This window comes from Dioszegia hungarica, assembly GCF_025882075.1.
Source record: "Dioszegia hungarica strain PDD-24b-2 chromosome Unknown MKK02contig_7, whole genome shotgun sequence".
NCBI lineage: Eukaryota > Fungi > Basidiomycota > Tremellomycetes > Tremellales > Bulleribasidiaceae > Dioszegia > Dioszegia hungarica.
Genome location: NW_026515769.1, coordinates 1,273,632 through 1,289,314, shown reverse-complemented (window position 1 = coordinate 1,289,314; position 15,683 = coordinate 1,273,632). Strand labels below are relative to the sequence as shown.

Genomic DNA, 15,683 nt, shown 5'->3' with positions numbered 1-15,683 from the left:
CTCCGGTGGTATCGGATCTCCCATTCCACGCTAGTCACGCCATCTCTAACTTCTTTCATCCATATATCACTGACCTGCTCACCGTTCATCGTCGGCCTTACGAGTACCTCTCATGTCGAGCCTTATTCAGCGATACTCTGGAGCGCTGCTGGCGCTAATGGCGAGTCTTACGTTCACGATCATGGACGCTGTTGCTCAGAACTGTATGCGACGCGGATTGAGCCCTGGACAAGTCATTTTCTGCCGAGCGGTACGTGTATTCTATCCAGTCTCCACCGCTAAATATGCAGTTGGGCACCGTACCCCTGTTGACCCTCCACGTTCACATGCGTCAGCCTTCAACCTTCGCTCAGCTGGATCCCCGGACTCGCGTGACATCGGATGACGAATCGAATGACGGTACCCTTCTGCAACGCAGACCAGCCCTCGCTGCTCGTCTGATATGGGTCCGGTCCGTACTCACCAGCGTCGGCCTCTGCCTCGCCTTTGCCTCAATGGACCGAATCGCCATCACCGAGTTGATCACTGTTTTCAGCTCAAGGGCTTACTTGATCGGCATACTATGCTGGATATTTCTCAAGGAGGTATTCGGGTGGAGGCTTCGGGTAGCGGCAGGTAAGTATTTCATGAGTGAGCCGAGTCGGACTGACGGCCATAGTCACGTGCGGCTTTGCTGTCATTCTCGTCGTCCAGCCGCCTTTCATTTTCGGCAACGGCGTATCCGAGGATCAAGCTAGCCGGACTACTGGCTTTCTTTTCAGTCTCGCCTTTCTTGGGGTGACTACCGTGGAGGGTCAGTGTGGCAATCGGAGTTGGATTAGGTCAACAGCTGATCATCCAGTGGTGGTACTACGATATCTGGGACCAGGGCCGGACCCTCTCATCATGACGCTGGCGTACTTGATCACTTGCCTCCTCGTCAGCCCTTGGTAAGTTCTTTGCTCAGGAGGATAAGCGCATGCTCATGACTTAGCTTCATTCTTTCGACTGGCGAGCAGCTAGGAAGTATCCTTGATTGGCAAATATGCCTCGACATCGTCATTCTGGCTGTACGTGCCGGTCAGTATATCACTTACGGGGTCAAGTCTGATCACACAGGTTCTAGGTCTGATTGGCCAAATGAGCGTGGTACTGGCAACACAGCAAGGAACCGGAGCGACAGTATCTGTGGCCATGTACGCCCAGGTATGTGGCGGTTATCGGCTGCTGCTGATACAAGGTACCACTTGCAGTCCTCATCCAATCCATCTTCATCGGCGAACCACCTGGGATCCTGCAGATTTTAGGAATGGCTACTATCGTCGGTTTCGGCGTATGGGCAATCGTGAGTACCCCTCAGCGACTAACGCCTGTCACCTGAGCTGACTGGGCAGGTCGCCGAATCCAACGAGCGCGAGCAAGCGAAAGAAGCGGTAAGCATCATCTGGAGTTCTGCTGCTATGCGCTCAGGAGCTGAAACGGACAGTCCGCCGAGGAGGAGGGGGGCTATGCACTACTGCCACCGGGAAGCGAGGATGCGATCGTCACTTGCAGTGGATCAAGAGTGGCGAAATAGGGCTGGGGACTTCTACTTGCTTCAGCGTTACTTTACGTCCCATGCGCTGTATCACCGAGGTCAGATCTGATGGCCAAGAGGGTTTCCAGTATGTGGATTCTCGCGGACTGCATAGACCGGTCCAGGATCCCTCTGGCGTGCAAGCGTGCAAGGCCAATACGGCATCTTGGAATCTGCTCCGGTGGAAATCCGTCGCTCTGCAGTAGCTACATTCCTCCAACCTTTCTCATCCTCCGACTTCCAGCTTGTACGGGTTTGCCCTTCATCCCTGCACCTTTCTGTCGCCCCCAATCCGACTGTTCGATTTCGCAACATGCTCGCAGAGGTTCAGCAAGCCAAAGGGATGTGGAATCGCCTTCGATTGCAGTAGGACACACAGACGTCCTCCTCATTCCCACCCGCCCTGACCCTTTCCGGTGATATCGGATCTTGCGTTCACTCACAGCCATGCTTCTTGCATTTTACTCGGCTGAGCATACCTTGTGAACGCTGACATGTCGACCCTGATACAGCGCTACACCGGCGCGCTGCTCGCTCTGATCGCCGCTTTTGCTTTCACACTTATGGACGCTTTGGCTCAGAACTGTATGCGACATGGGCTAAGTCCGGGCCAGGTGGCTTTCGGTAGAATGGTAAGCTGCCATATTCGCTCCTTCGAATATCATGCTGATGATCCCAGTCGATCACAGCGCCGCTTGTCACCCTGTACATCTACCTTCGACAGCCCTCCTGCTTTCACCAGCTCGACCCCCGAAAGCACACAAGGCAGGATGATATAAGCTCTTTGGACTCGGATGACACCCTCTTCCTCCGCAAACCAGCCCTCGCCGCCCGCCTCATTTGGCTACGGTCGATACTGACCAGCATTGGCGTATGCCTCGCCTTTGCTTCGATGCAGCGTATCGCTATCTCCGAGTTCATCACGGTGTACAGTCCCCGTGCCTACCTTATCGGCTTCTTGTGTTGGGCGGTATTGAAGGAGGCATTTGGCTGGAGATTGCGGCTTGCAGCAGGTACGTGCCTTCCTCAACGCTGATATACCTGTGCTGAAGAGTAGTCGCGTCTAGCATCGCTGTAGTACTCGTCGTCCAACCGCCGTTGCTCTTTGGCGCCAGCGTATATGGGAATCCCGCTAGCAGAGCTGCAGGGTTCTTCTTCTGCTTAGCTTGCTTACTTGTGGACACTTTGGAGAGTAGGTCAGACTCTCTCGCGTAGTCAGAAGTAGCTTACACATCAGTGGTCTTGCTGCGGTATCTGGGTGCCGGACCTGATCCCCTCGTTATAACTCTGTCTTACTCTGTTGCTTGTGTCTTCGTCAGTCCCTGGTGAGCTGGGCGTTCGAGATCACGTTCTGCACTCTGCTGACACAGCAGCTTCATGCTTCTCGTTGGCGAGGAGATGGGAGATATCGACGGATGGCAAACTTGTTTCAGGCTATTTGCTTTGGCCGTAAGTGCCAGTCATGTACGCAGCTAGCGCGCACGCTAACATCACAGGCACTGGGCTTGCTCGCTCAAATGTGCGTTGTCATAGCAATGCAGAAGGAGACAGGCGGAACCGTCTCGGTCGTCCTCTACGCTCAGGTACGCATCTCCGCCCGAGCGGCGCTGACCCCCGCAGATACCATTTGCAGTGATCGTCCAATCTTTCCTCATCGGCGAAGCACCTGGTGTCCTCCAGATCTTTGGAATGGCGATCATTGTCAGCTTCGGCGTGTGGGCAACCGTGAGTACCCCGCATGAGTCTCATCTTCTGATGATTCAGCTGACTTGGCAGGTCGCCGAATCCAACGAGCGCGAGCAAGCGAAGGAAGCGGTGAATCATACTTTGGACTTTTAGCTATCATTCGCTCATTAGCTGATATGAGCAGACTGGCGAGGAGGAGGGCTACGCGTTACTGCCAACGGAAAGCGAGGCACCGATCGGCGTTCACGGTGAAGGAGAGGCGAAATAAGCCTGAGGGCGCCTCTTGCACCTTACATTTTCCGCGTTACTTCCCGTCTGCTGCGCAGTACTCATGAAGTCAAGTCTGATCGTCAAAACTTTTCTCAAGGTGTCTATACTGTATATACTCGTGTACCACAGTGATCATCTCAGCTGTCCCCTGCCGGGCAGGCTGGGCAGGTTCGACACGGGTTCATGTTCGTGAATACTGAACTAGCCCCGCGGTTTCAACAGGAATCCCTTCGCTCGTCCCCCTTTCTCTGTGTGTTGGGTGACCTCTGATCTCCAGCTTGCACAGAAGCCAGCCGTATCTGCTCATCGTCTCTACTAGAAGTACTTCCATTGGATTCATCAGTCAGTATCGTTCGCCTTGCGGCTTCTTACTTACACAAAGCCCTCGCAGGATTTTAAGCGTCGGAGTACCGCTCCCGGCGTACCGGTTCGCTCTTCCTACACACACACAAAGTCGTCTTCTATCCTCCGGACCACCCTGACTCTCTCGGACCTTATCGGATCATGCAGACAGACGGTGCTTCTCGCATCCTGTCCGACTACGCTCACGTTATCCTCCGTCCTGCTACCTCTGACATGGCAAGTCTAATCCAGCGGTACGCTGGGGCGCTTCTCGCGTTGCTCGCGAGTCTGATTTTCTCACTCATGAACGCCCAGGCTCAGACGTGTATGCGACATGGAGTCAGTCCGGGACAGGTGGCTTTCGGTCGAATGGTAAGATGGCTTACAACTCCGCTGTAGGCCTCACTCAAAGCTGACGACTCTAGCTTATTACTGTGCCGTTGGTCACGGTATACCTAATGTACATCTACCTTAATTGGCCACCTTCCTACTTCAAACAGCTCGACCCGCGAAAGCACGCAGCTCAGGATGGAGCTTCGAATGCACTCGACTCAGCCGCTACTATTATCGACCGCAATCCAGCCCTCGCCGCCTGCCTGATTTGGCTGCGATCGATATTGACCAGCATCGGCCTATGCTTCTCCTTTGCTTCCATGCAGCGTATCGCTATCTCCGAATTCATCACGGTGTATAGCCCCCGGGCATATCTAATCGGCTTCTTCTGCTGGATACTTCTGAGGGAGACGTTTGGCTGGAGGATGCGAGTGGCATCAGGGCGCGTACTCCCTTTACCCCCCAATTGCCCGTGCAGCGCTGACGAGAAGTGACGTCTAGTCTCGCTGTCATCCGGGTAGTGCAATCACCTTTCATATTTGGTGCAGGCGTATCGGAGGTGCCGGCTACTAGAGCCGCAGGATTCCTCTTCTGTCTGGCATGCCTACTGGTGGATACCCTCGACTAGAGTAAGTCCTGATTTCATCCTCAGATGAGCGCGCACGACTGACACGTCAGTGGTGCTGATCCGATTTTTGGGATCCGGGCCCGATCCCCTCATCATGACGCTTGCCTATTCTATTGCTTGTCTCTTTGTGAGCCCGTGGTGAGTCGGGCCGACCATTGTACATGTGCGCTGTTGAAGAGCAGGTTCATATTTCTCGGTGGCGAGACCAGGGGAGCCGTCGATGGGCGGAAAATCTACATCGACCTCCTTGTTCTGGCCGTGAGTCTGCTGCCCGGATCGCCGGTGACGTCCAAGCTGAATGCGTAGGCGCCGGGGCTGTTCGCTCAAATGTATATGGTGACCGCCATGCAGAAGGAGACAGGCGAGACGGTTTCGGTCGCCCTTTATGCTCAGGTAGGCTTGGTAGCCCGACTGTATGGCTGATCCCCGCAGATCCCATTCACAGTCCTTGTCCAATCCTTGCTCGTTGGTGAAGGACCTGGTATGCTCCAGGTACTAGGGATGGCGATCATCGTCAGCTTCGGTGTGTGGGCAATCGTGAGTAAAGAGACCAAATAGCAGCTCCATCTTGTGCTGTCTCTGAGCGAGCCTAGATTGCGGAATCGGACGAGCGAGAGCTGGCAAAACAAGGTGTAAGTTCTCCTCATCTGGAAGCTCGCACGAGCTGACAGCTTATGTCGTCAGGCTGCGCAAGAGGACGTATACATGCCTCTACCGAGCCTGGACGCCGAGGAACAGGTCATACGCCCGGCGCAATAGGACCCTCGAGGGTGGCGAATAGAGGCGATTTGAGGCGGGTTCAGGCTGTTCTTGGCATATCCCCACCAATGCGATACCAAGTAGAACATGCACTATACAGGGCAACCTGCGAGGTACAGTACTATCTCCGATTGACTGAACGTACGCGCTTCAGAGCACCCCCACCCTCCCCACTTTACGAATGTGGGTGACGTGGTATTATTTACCAAGGGCCGGTGTGGGGCACCATTATCTTGGCTGAAGCCGATAAGCCGGAAATCCACAACAACATCGGTCCTGCGATCCATCCTGCACAACCCACAATAACACCATCATGGCCGAGACACAGACAGACGCAGAGCGCTGCCCAATATGCCCCGCCAGCGGTCCACCGACTCGGAACAAGCCCGTCGGCGACGGCGCTCCTCTCGACGACAACAACGACGAGCTCTACTGGATCGCGTGCTCCAAATGCGAGACCTGGTACCACTCGACCTGCCTGGTCCAAGGCTCGGAGACCCATCGATCCACTATCCCGGATGTGGTCATGGCATCTCTGGGCGATCATCAGGGGGCATGGACAAATTGGACCGCCTGGATCGACAAGTGGTATTGCCGGACCTGCCTAGACTTTTCGGTCTCGCCGGAGAACCCACGTCCACCTCGTCATCCCTTCAAGGCTACCGTCAAGTCGGGCTGTCCCCCCAAGCCTGGCGCTCCCTCGGTGAAGAAGGCCAAGGGTCGCTCTCCCCACGCAAGCCAGAGTCCGGCCCCATCCAAGCGGCCTCGGCTATCCTCGAGCCAGCCGGGCGATGAGAATGCCCGGCCGAAGCGGAAGGCGGCGGAGAATGCGCCGGACTACCACGCGTGGAACCATGGTATACCTACACCAACGGGAAATTGGCTCAAGCTCATCCAAGAGCCGGAGAAGTACGGGGCGGATATACGAATTGGGGACTTTCCTCAGGTCTCGGGGGAGTTAATGTCCAAGGATTGGCTGGAGTCGGACGCAGTTGGCGCAGTCTCTCCTATGACCTTCTATGGACCAGATAGGCGGCCGATGATCGTGCGGCCGGAGCAGGGCGGGATAGAGGGGATGGGAGGGAAGCTGCCAGACGCAAATCTGACCGTCAGCGATGTGGCGGAGCAGCTGGGTCGGAATCACACCGTCGATGTCATTGGTATGTCATGAGCTGCCGCTGAGCTGACAGCAGATGTTGCATCTCAAACTTCGTCACAGTGGAACCTCGGCAAATGGGCGGAATACTTCAAGGCGTCCTCGGAAGCCGACTGGAACGGCAAGGTGTACAATATCATCTCCCTCGAGATCACGGGTACACCGCTGGCGAAGAAGGTCACGCCCCCTCGAATCGTACGAGAGATCGACTGGGTGGACAACTACTGGCACTTTGAAGGCGGGAGGAAGAAGGCGATCGCTGCTGCGCAAAAGGAGGGTGGGCCGGAGAAGGACGGATCACTTCTTACCCAAGATGGGGATGGATGGGTGCAGGACAAGGCAAAGGCGGGCGCAAAGTGGCCAAAGGTCCAGCTCTACTGCCTTATGGGGATCAAGGGATCGTGGACTGTGAGTAATAGCCATGGCTGGGCTGATGACAGGATTGGCATGTCGACTTTGCCGCCAGCTCGGTCTATTATTCGATCCACACCGGCTCCAAGGTGTTCTACTTCATCAAGCCGACAGAACACAATCTGAAGATGTATGCGCAGTGTGAGTGGCGCGTCTGGGGGGAGCTGACCTTCAGGGTCTGGCGACGCCGACATGCAGCAGACGAAATGGCTCGGCGATCTGTGCGAGGGCGGTGTTGAGAAGTGCACACTGGTGGCTGGGGATACTATGATCATTCCTGCAGGCTACATCCACGCTGTCGTGAGAAGCTCCATCTTCCACCCTGACAAAGCTGACAAGCAGTACACACCGGTCAATACTATCGTATTTGGCGGCAACTTCCTACACTCCTACAGCATCCCCACCCAGCTGCGCCTGCGTCAGATCGAAATCGACACCAAGGTCCCGCAGCGCTTCCGGTTCCCCTTCCTCGACAAGATGGTATGGTACGTCGCCGAGCGGTACTGTGCGGATCTCCGCCAGCTCCGGGCATACAGAGCGAAACCTCCCGCAAACCCTCTCTCCCCACCGCATATTGTCGTTCTGCGGGGACTAGTCGTCCTGGCCGACTTCCTGCAAAGTCAAATCGACATCCTGGATGATGGCGAGGCGGAGGACAAGAAGAAGAAGTTGGTACACGAGCGAATTCCGGGGGATGTGGTGCGGGACGCGCCGGGTCTGGCGAGGGAGCTAAAGTGGCGAGTCGAAAGGGAGGTACCGGAGGGTGAACGTACTGTTCCTGTGAAGAAGGAGGTACAGGTGGAAGTCAAGGAGGTCAAAGTGCCAACGAAGAGGCGGACGATGGAGGATAAGACGACGGCTCGGGCTGCTCGAACGACTGGATTTAGATCGAGGTAAGCCTTCCACGAGGGTGAATTATCAGTGCTGACCAAACAGACCGTGGGATCCCGCTACCTCCTACCCGGTGGAGACTGGGGAAGTCCATAGCTTCGCACCTCGTCCTGCTCAAGATGGCACTCCTGGAGAAGTCGAGCCCGTACATATCACCACGGAGACATTCCGGCAGACGATGAAGCGCCAGTACGGGCTTGTGGGGGACAAGACGGTAATAGAGGAGAAGGAGGTGATACTCACGGAGCGAAGGTATATCTGGGGAAACGAGGCGAAGGGAGTGAAAGACGAAGAAGGAGCGGAACCCCCAGCTGTCCCAGCTGTAGCGCAAGCGGAGGCAATGCAGACTGAGTAATCTGCTTCGCAGTCATCGTACCTCTAGTCATTTTCACCTGTCCAAGTTGTAGTAGCATGCAGGCCCAGACAGGCAAACAGGAGGGGTCTGACCAGATTGTCAGTCGTCAACCGGTCCAGTCAAGTCAACCTGCCAAATATTTCGAAATCCACTTTCACCTGCATCTTTCATCTTCTTGGTCACTTTCCCGCCATGGACGCCAATAATCAGGCAATAGCAGGCCCCTCGCACCTTCCCAAGCGCCCTGTAGCCCCTCTCCAGCCCAAGCCAACGCGTAAACCCCGCTCGGCACACCCAGATCACCCTCGACATCCCAAAATCACCCGACCACCTCCACTCCCTCCTGCCCCCGCTCATCCCTCTCGACCCGGCGGCACCACGACCACACACCCACATCTACCCATCAAGGTACTTCAGGGTGCTGCTGCAAGACGGACAGACTCGACGAAGCGGGGTTTCGGGAAGGAGGTCATCTTTGTGACGCGCAAGACGGGGCTGGGGGCTTTGATGGGCAGATGTCGGAGCTTGGTCGTTGATGAAGGGTTAGTCCCGGCATCGACTGTGCAAACAGGTCGCTGTATATGAAACGAATGTGGTTCGGAGCCCCTAGCTGATGATCTAGGTATACACACCTCACTTTGCACTCCCTGGGCGCCGCCATCCCCCACTGTCTCCTCCTCCTCCATGCGGTCCTCGACACTCTGCCATACCCTCGCGGCCCCCGAGGGCTGTGGTATGAGATCCACACTGGTACCGAGGAGTGCGTAGATCATATCGAGCCGGAAGATCCTGCGAGGCCCATCGCCAAGCTGCCCCAGCGGGGTGTGAAGAAGGCAAAGAAGGCTGCGGAGGGCAAAGAAGGGGAGGATGTTTCCATGGTCGGAGCATCGGTCCCTAGTACTGCCGAAGCAGTAGAGACTGTAGAGGATGAGGAAGCTGAGGGTGCGGATATCCCGTCTTGGTTGGCGGGTATAGGGTCTGTAGAGGCTGCTGCACCCATCAGGAAGGTCCGGTTGACAGTGAGTCCACCTCCCTGAGTCCTCCAGACGGTAGTCGCACAGTGAGCTCCAGCTAATGCGACACAGTCGTCTATGAAGATAGACATCTACATCGGGCCCAAGCCATCGCTCGAGCCGACCACTCCCGCGGTACAACCGAAACAGTCGAAGAAGGGGGAAGGTCGAGCACGGCCGAACAAAAAGCGACGTGCGGCTCGAGCAGCGCTGGAGAAGGCAGAGAAGCGGGACGTTGTTCCGGACAGTGTAGAGGCGGAGGAGGCCATGAACGAGGAGGATATGTACAATGCAGAGACCGATGAGGAGGAAGAACCAATAGAGGAGGTGGAAGAGCGGTAGATATCTCTAGGCGGGACAGGACACAGCGGCATGATGGTACTGGCATGATGGTACTGGCATGATATAGACATTATATGGGTACAACGGTGATCTATAGTATGTAGGAGCTGCATCAAGCAGTTCCCTCAGAAAGCAAAGTGCTCCTCCTCAAATTCCACTCCTCCGACCTGTCTCCTCTTCCACCCCTTCATCCCTCTTACTGCGTCCCTCACGCCATCGACCAGCCCATGCGGCCCGCAACTCGTCACGCAGATCCCACTCGCCTCGTGCTTGGCCTTCATCGCTCTCCTTATCGTCTCCTCCGCCAGACCATCCAGCAGGACTTCCCAATTTGGCCGACCGGGATTGGCGTTGATGCACGAGACCGGGCTAGTGCGCCTGATGGATGCGATGGAGCCGAGGGTGGAGCATGTCGCGGTAGATGCGGATGATGCAGACCGGAGAACGTAGGTCTGCATGATTTTCTCCGATTCCGTAGGTTGACGGGCCAAGCCGGGCCGCGATCGCGATTTGGGATCTTTGGCGAGATCGGCATTGTCGAAGATGGGCACCGAGTATTGGGGCGAGATTGAGGGATCCGCAAAGGGGTTGGAGAGGAGGGTGAGGGGAGAGCTGATCGGACAGCGGGAGACAAAGATGTGGATGCGGAGACCGGTGGGCTGGGGGACGATACGGCCCTTCCGCTGACCTTCTATGCAGAAGGTCTCGTGGGCCTTGGCGTCATTGACGAGGTCAAGGAGGGTGGGAAGGACCCCTCGTGCGGTCTCCTCGCTTCGGACGATCCATACTAGATCGATCGTCCTAGCTCGGACACAACCCGATGGCGCCTTCTTCATGAGGTCATGGGCGACCGAGAGGGCGTGCGAGATACCGGCTCCGCCAGCGGTGAGCAGGACTGAGGAGAAGGAAGCGAGCATGGTGTTTCCGATACCGCCGTATGGACCGTCAATGATGACCGAGACTTCCCGCTGGTGACCCTCTCCATCGGGCGAGAGGACACCCCCAGCTGCCAGGTCGTATAGCGCGGTGGTCCAATCCCCTAGCTTCTTGCAAAGCAGGACCAAGCCTTCTCCATCCGGAGCAGACGAGACGGTAAAGGGATGTGACTCCCAGCCCTGCCTGATCCCGATAGCTGGGATGCGGATCCGGACGTGTTGACCCGGACGCCAGCCGGTGCGAAGGGTGGGGATGAAGATGCCTGTCATTCCGGACGAGGGCACAGTAAGGAGTTCGGCGTGCGCTATCCGTGTCTTGGTAGCGGTCTGAATCATGGAGATAGCGTAAATGATGATGGCGGCGATACTGTTGATCAGATACTACCCCATGTGGAATGCAGCACGACTCACCAATATGGCAAACAAGGGGGAGCATGCATGGCTGTGCCCGCTAAGAAACCTATAATGCCGACGATATGGCAGATCTGCCGGGTCAGCTTCATGTCGCATCGCGATTGTTGAGTACTCACCTTGAAGAGCCCATGCGCCAGGCGTCTCACGACGGGGACCGAGCTTGCTACCAGCAACACTAGGGCCCAATAGCCCAATGATCCCAGCAGCATATCTGTCTCCCCTAGCTCTTGTCTGAGCGTTCCCTCCTTTGACCAAGTATACACTGCCAATCAGCCCAGGTCTCACCATAAAGAGTCAAGACTCACTGAAGTACCCAACATGGATCGTTGAGCAGATGAAGATCAACCTTCCCGCCAGCTTGTGCAGTATTTGCAGCTTCTCATACCCCACACCCATCGCCAGTCCAACCATGTTGCCTTTGACGCCCAAAGCGATCACGACCGGGATCTGCGCTGCCGCCATATTCCCTGTCCTTGCAAAGTCCCGCCCGACCCCATCGGCCGACCTGACGGGTCCGAGATCCGAGTGCCAGCAGAGCGCGACGCCGACGAGCGCGAGGTAGCAAAACACCGGGTATAGACGGGCGACAGTGATAGATGACCGTAGGTAGATCGGGAAGCGGCTGAAGGGAGCGTATTGGAAAGTTTGCGCGAAGGGGAGGTGGTGAATGAGGGGGACTAGGTGTGGCGGAGGGAAGAGGACCGGCGCAGCTGGAGTAGGGGCACCGAGCGGAATGTCGGCAAAGGGGTCTTGAGGAGCGTGCACTGGTGGCGGCGTTCCTTTCCGCAATATCCAGCCGCTCAACAGGTCTCCTCCGCCCAGAACCCTTCCCTGCCCGCTCAGTCCCAACTTCTTTGCTCGCGCTTGTGACGGAGCAAACTTCTGCGTCGAGGCGAGAAGGCGCGCCATGAAGCGATTGTATGCGAGAATCATCACGACGAATAGTAGACCGCCGAGAGCGAGGACGAAGAAGCCAGAGGTGGCTCCTGTCCAAGTCAGCTTTGCGCCGTATATATGCCAGCACGAACAATAACTCACGGCTGAGCTGAACTTGGTCCTCGGATATCGTGTCGGATATCGTAGTCGAGTTCATGCTGGAGCTGATTGTGGACAAGGGACTGCCCACTGCCAAGTGCACAGCGTCAGTGGCGAGGGGCAAAGCGGTACCGGCCTGGACGAGCAGGCGGCCCGTATCGGGGTCTACCATGACCGGCATGGCGCCGTCTGAGAGGAGTGGCGATATGTAAAGAGTGTGTAGTGTTGTGGTGATCGACCCAGTCGATGCACCATGCACAAAGGGAGGGTCCAAGTTCGATGTGTGCTTCCGAACGATGAACGTTCAACGTTGCCGAAGTCTGCCGAGGTCGAATAGCGTTACAGGGCGCGGGGTAAATGAGCGTGTGTATCCAGTTGGTCGTCAAGGTGAAAGAGGGAGAGGGACAATTGGGGAACGGGACTAGGGCTACACTAGAGTCGTCAGCAGCTCCTACATGTATGAGATATGAGATACGGCCGAGGGAGCGCATGACAAGGGATGTGGTCCGTGGAGCCAGGGCGGCAAATCCATGCGCATGCGGAAAGGCCCTCTTTGAACCTGAAACGCGACTTACCTCCTCGCAATTTTGGGGCTTTGACGACGCGCAAAGTCTATGAGAAGGTGGTCGATCACGACCAAAGGGGAGCCAAGCAGAGGGGGAAGATGATCGACAGGAGGCCCAAGCTCCGAAGACGCCGAGGATAGAGAGAGATGCCAAACGTCGGGCGCAACTGTCGAAGGAGATTTTGGGCACGCGAAGGAGCTGGCGGATTACGAGACTTTCGTGGCCACCCTGTCTGAACTCGCCCTGGATAATCCTGGATGCATGGTCCGCGGGCCGCGAGGCCCACTACAGGCACCGCCTTACAGGAGGTTACGGTCGGCCAGCGAAGGCAGCGGTCCTTTGGGATCGACTGAATGTAATGGCCCTTGTGCAGCAAGATAGCAGGTCGGACGCACAGCCAAAATTGAACGCGTCTAGATCTCACCTGTGACGCGCCTGGCTTGGCACAGGAGATGTACTCGACAATGAAATCCATGTGAACGAAGACAAAATCGACATGGGTGGGGTGGGAATGACACTACTGCAACACTAGTATGCTCTATCTCTAGGTACAGCTGCTAACAACCCCTCGCACTGGGCTGTCTCGACAAAGAAAGAGGCCACAGATAATTTGAAACCTTCTGAAACGCATGCCGTAAGACCATCAGGATGTGTAGTATCGATCGCTGCAGGGTTCAGCTTTCTCAGACTGAACATAGACAAGTCTGACGTACCCAATATGCCCAAAGCCAGGAGTGACCACCCAAGCACGCTTCTCCTTCCGCTCCTCGCCCTTCTTCGACCTCGAGAACCTCAACTCCTCGGTCCTCCTTTCAGGCATCTTGAACCCGTCACCCGCTCCCTTCCCATCAGTCTTCAATCCCTCCACACCCTCCCGCCAGTCCTCCCTGCCGTTCTCAGCCAGTCCATCATCCTCAATATCCTCCGTGTCATCCACGAGCCGCACGGCGAAATCGGCATCGCCGGCCGCTTCGCCCATGACGACCGACGTGAGCGGGAGGTGCATTTCCCGCAGACCGTCGTCGATTGCTGCAGTGATTATTCGGACTTGGGGGAAGGCGTGATGTACGGCATATCGGCCGCGACGGGAGATGAGGAATGTGAGGAAGATGATGTTGTCTTGTGGGACGCCGTGGTCGAGGAGGACCTTGATGGCCATCACTGCTTGTCAGCTCTGCCGAGATTCTGGTGGGTTAGAGGCTCACTTGCTGCAGCCCCGGTACCCATTTGACTATCAAGGAGAAGGACTCTGGCGTCTTTGCTGGTCTCCGCCGACTTGACGCTTTGCGGTAAATCCACGCGAAGAAGAAGCGGTTCGCCAGTTTTCGGATCAGATTGGATAAGCATGGCGCCAACAGGAACGTCCCGGATGACTCGACGGAGACCGTGGACGAATGGACCGCCAGACCGCAAGATCGATACTCCGATAAGATTCTAGAGCGATCAGCCATCTGTATCATCGTAGGTAAGACACAGGACTTACCTTTTCCTTCACCTCTACTCCTTCATATTTCAGGTTCAAGGGGGTATTGACAGTTTTAGGCTGGTATGGTATCAATGTCAAAGCCTTTTCGACGATGAGGGTAGATAGACGGTCGGCGTAAAAGATAAAGTCGCCTCGTTCCGTGTTTCGGTCGCGAAGGATGGTGATGATACCCTAGTGTGTCAGCTTGCCCGACGGCAACCAGATAAGGCATTGACCCACCCTGAGCTGGTTGGTTTGCTCCAGAAGTATCAGAGTGTGATCGTCTGCCGATGGTGTACGCTGACCCGTCACGCTTTTCCCGTTGACATCGTGTTCTTCCATATTCGCCAGAAGTTTTCGGAACCGCAATGAGCGGGAATCGAGCTGCCGCTTTACGTGGGTGACTAGTAATTCGATAGCGAGGTGATTGGACGATCCAGGTACAATCTAAAGTTTGTCAGCTTGTACAGCTCAGAATGGTCGCGAGCATAACTCACGATATCAGCATGCCGAGACGACGGCTGGACAAAGTTGTCGTAGCTGTTCTTGACAAAGCGGAGATATTGATCGAGCACGCCATCGACATCTCGCCCTCTTTCCTTGATATCCCGCTTGATCCGTCGAGCAAGCATGAGATCTGAATCACAGTTCTTGCTCGTTAGCGACACGCACGCATGGTGATATCACCCACAGACTTACGACGAAGACCTTCAGGTCATACAGCGCCCGCATCTCGGGGGATTGCAACGCCATGATACCCTCGACGATGATGACACTTGCTCCGTACAGGTGCTTCTTCTCTGGCATACGCTCTGACTATCAGCATATGAGTGACGGCAGTCGACGCGAGGGGTATGCCTCACGGTGATGTACGAAAGAGTATACCGGTATCTGCCCGTCAGCTTAGGTCTGAGCTCTGTCATGAGGCCTCAGGTAACACATACTTCAGTCGCTTTGCCGAGTCTCAGATCTCGAAGACACTAGCTGGTAAGCAAGAATCTTCCATAGTCTGGCGTAGACCAAGCTGTACCTTTTCGAACAGCGGTACGTCTATCGCATCCGGATGGTCTGAAGACTTTAGCCTAAATTCATGAGGTGATGGTCCGAGCAGCAGACATACCCAGATCTAGGTCACTCTTGAATGCAAGATCTATCTCCTCTTGCGTATGGTGCTTGTAAAAGGCATCTTGGGAGAGGATAAGGACGGTAGGGATAAAGTTCAGGGCCGAGAGGATTGCTCGAGCCACGGATGTCTACAGTGTGAGCCTGTGCGAAGCTGGCCTGACGGTCAGATAGCTAACCTTTCCCGAAGCAGACCCTCCTGCTATACCGATGACATAGGCATCCACATTCTTCCCATCCGGGTCGTACCACGGCGACCGCCCATGACTGGCCATGACCATGTTGGTACCCCTTGTCGAGCCCGCAGGAGCCCTTCCCGGAGCGCGAGGCTTCGATGGTCCCGGCGCATTTTCGGAGTGCTTTATCTCTTCGTCCGCTCCGACGGGCGCTAATAGGAGGGACATA

General features: G+C 56.0%; 7 protein-coding genes across 7 annotated transcripts; 5 read left to right on the top strand and 2 right to left on the bottom strand.

The window, feature by feature from the left end:
• Nucleotides 1-112: 112 nt before the first annotated feature.
• On the top strand, nucleotides 113-1,555 carry MKK02DRAFT_43610 (uncharacterized protein; the record flags this gene model as incomplete). The annotated part of the gene is made up of 9 exons (XM_053092521.1): nucleotides 113-250; nucleotides 291-615; nucleotides 659-793; nucleotides 842-929; nucleotides 974-1,049; nucleotides 1,099-1,185; nucleotides 1,220-1,324; nucleotides 1,374-1,412; nucleotides 1,466-1,555. 9 exons carry the CDS (start codon nucleotides 113-115, stop codon nucleotides 1,553-1,555), a joined length of 1,083 nt encoding a protein of 360 aa, XP_052947461.1.
• Nucleotides 1,556-2,049: 494 nt separating this feature from the next.
• MKK02DRAFT_43609 (uncharacterized protein) lies at nucleotides 2,050-3,509 on the top strand (the record flags this gene model as incomplete). Its single annotated transcript, XM_053092520.1, has 9 exons — nucleotides 2,050-2,187; nucleotides 2,235-2,568; nucleotides 2,613-2,747; nucleotides 2,793-2,880; nucleotides 2,929-3,004; nucleotides 3,052-3,138; nucleotides 3,176-3,280; nucleotides 3,332-3,370; nucleotides 3,426-3,509. The coding sequence occupies 9 exons, from the start codon at nucleotides 2,050-2,052 to the stop codon at nucleotides 3,507-3,509; spliced, it is 1,086 nt and encodes a 361-aa protein (XP_052947460.1).
• A 578-nt stretch (nucleotides 3,510-4,087) lies between these two features.
• On the top strand, nucleotides 4,088-5,573 carry MKK02DRAFT_32471 (uncharacterized protein; the record flags this gene model as incomplete). The annotated part of the gene is made up of 9 exons (XM_053088510.1): nucleotides 4,088-4,225; nucleotides 4,279-4,513; nucleotides 4,678-4,779; nucleotides 4,865-4,952; nucleotides 4,997-5,072; nucleotides 5,121-5,207; nucleotides 5,247-5,351; nucleotides 5,373-5,446; nucleotides 5,486-5,573. The coding sequence occupies 9 exons, from the start codon at nucleotides 4,088-4,090 to the stop codon at nucleotides 5,571-5,573; spliced, it is 993 nt and encodes a 330-aa protein (XP_052947459.1).
• A 313-nt stretch (nucleotides 5,574-5,886) lies between these two features.
• MKK02DRAFT_32470 (JmjC domain-containing histone demethylation protein 1) lies at nucleotides 5,887-8,386 on the top strand (the record flags this gene model as incomplete). The annotated part of the gene is made up of 6 exons (XM_053088509.1): nucleotides 5,887-6,733; nucleotides 6,767-7,137; nucleotides 7,170-7,281; nucleotides 7,316-7,440; nucleotides 7,483-8,033; nucleotides 8,077-8,386. The coding sequence occupies 6 exons, from the start codon at nucleotides 5,887-5,889 to the stop codon at nucleotides 8,384-8,386; spliced, it is 2,316 nt and encodes a 771-aa protein (XP_052947458.1).
• A 192-nt stretch (nucleotides 8,387-8,578) lies between these two features.
• MKK02DRAFT_43606 (uncharacterized protein) lies at nucleotides 8,579-9,741 on the top strand (the record flags this gene model as incomplete). Its single annotated transcript, XM_053092519.1, has 3 exons — nucleotides 8,579-8,928; nucleotides 9,009-9,405; nucleotides 9,472-9,741. The coding sequence occupies 3 exons, from the start codon at nucleotides 8,579-8,581 to the stop codon at nucleotides 9,739-9,741; spliced, it is 1,017 nt and encodes a 338-aa protein (XP_052947457.1).
• A 125-nt stretch (nucleotides 9,742-9,866) lies between these two features.
• On the bottom strand, nucleotides 9,867-12,306 carry MKK02DRAFT_43605 (ferric reductase like transmembrane component-domain-containing protein; the record flags this gene model as incomplete). The annotated part of the gene is made up of 5 exons (XM_053092518.1): nucleotides 9,867-11,043; nucleotides 11,088-11,161; nucleotides 11,207-11,352; nucleotides 11,396-12,076; nucleotides 12,129-12,306. The coding sequence occupies 5 exons, from the start codon at nucleotides 12,304-12,306 to the stop codon at nucleotides 9,867-9,869; spliced, it is 2,256 nt and encodes a 751-aa protein (XP_052947456.1).
• Nucleotides 12,307-13,334: 1,028 nt separating this feature from the next.
• Nucleotides 13,335-15,682, bottom strand: MKK02DRAFT_43604 (uracil phosphoribosyltransferase-domain-containing protein; the record flags this gene model as incomplete). The annotated part of the gene is made up of 12 exons (XM_053092517.1): nucleotides 13,335-13,356; nucleotides 13,405-13,852; nucleotides 13,897-14,125; nucleotides 14,175-14,348; nucleotides 14,397-14,603; nucleotides 14,654-14,806; nucleotides 14,856-14,968; nucleotides 15,020-15,047; nucleotides 15,101-15,136; nucleotides 15,187-15,224; nucleotides 15,277-15,409; nucleotides 15,458-15,682. The coding sequence occupies 12 exons, from the start codon at nucleotides 15,680-15,682 to the stop codon at nucleotides 13,335-13,337; spliced, it is 1,806 nt and encodes a 601-aa protein (XP_052947455.1).
• Nucleotide 15,683: the final 1 nt, after the last annotated feature.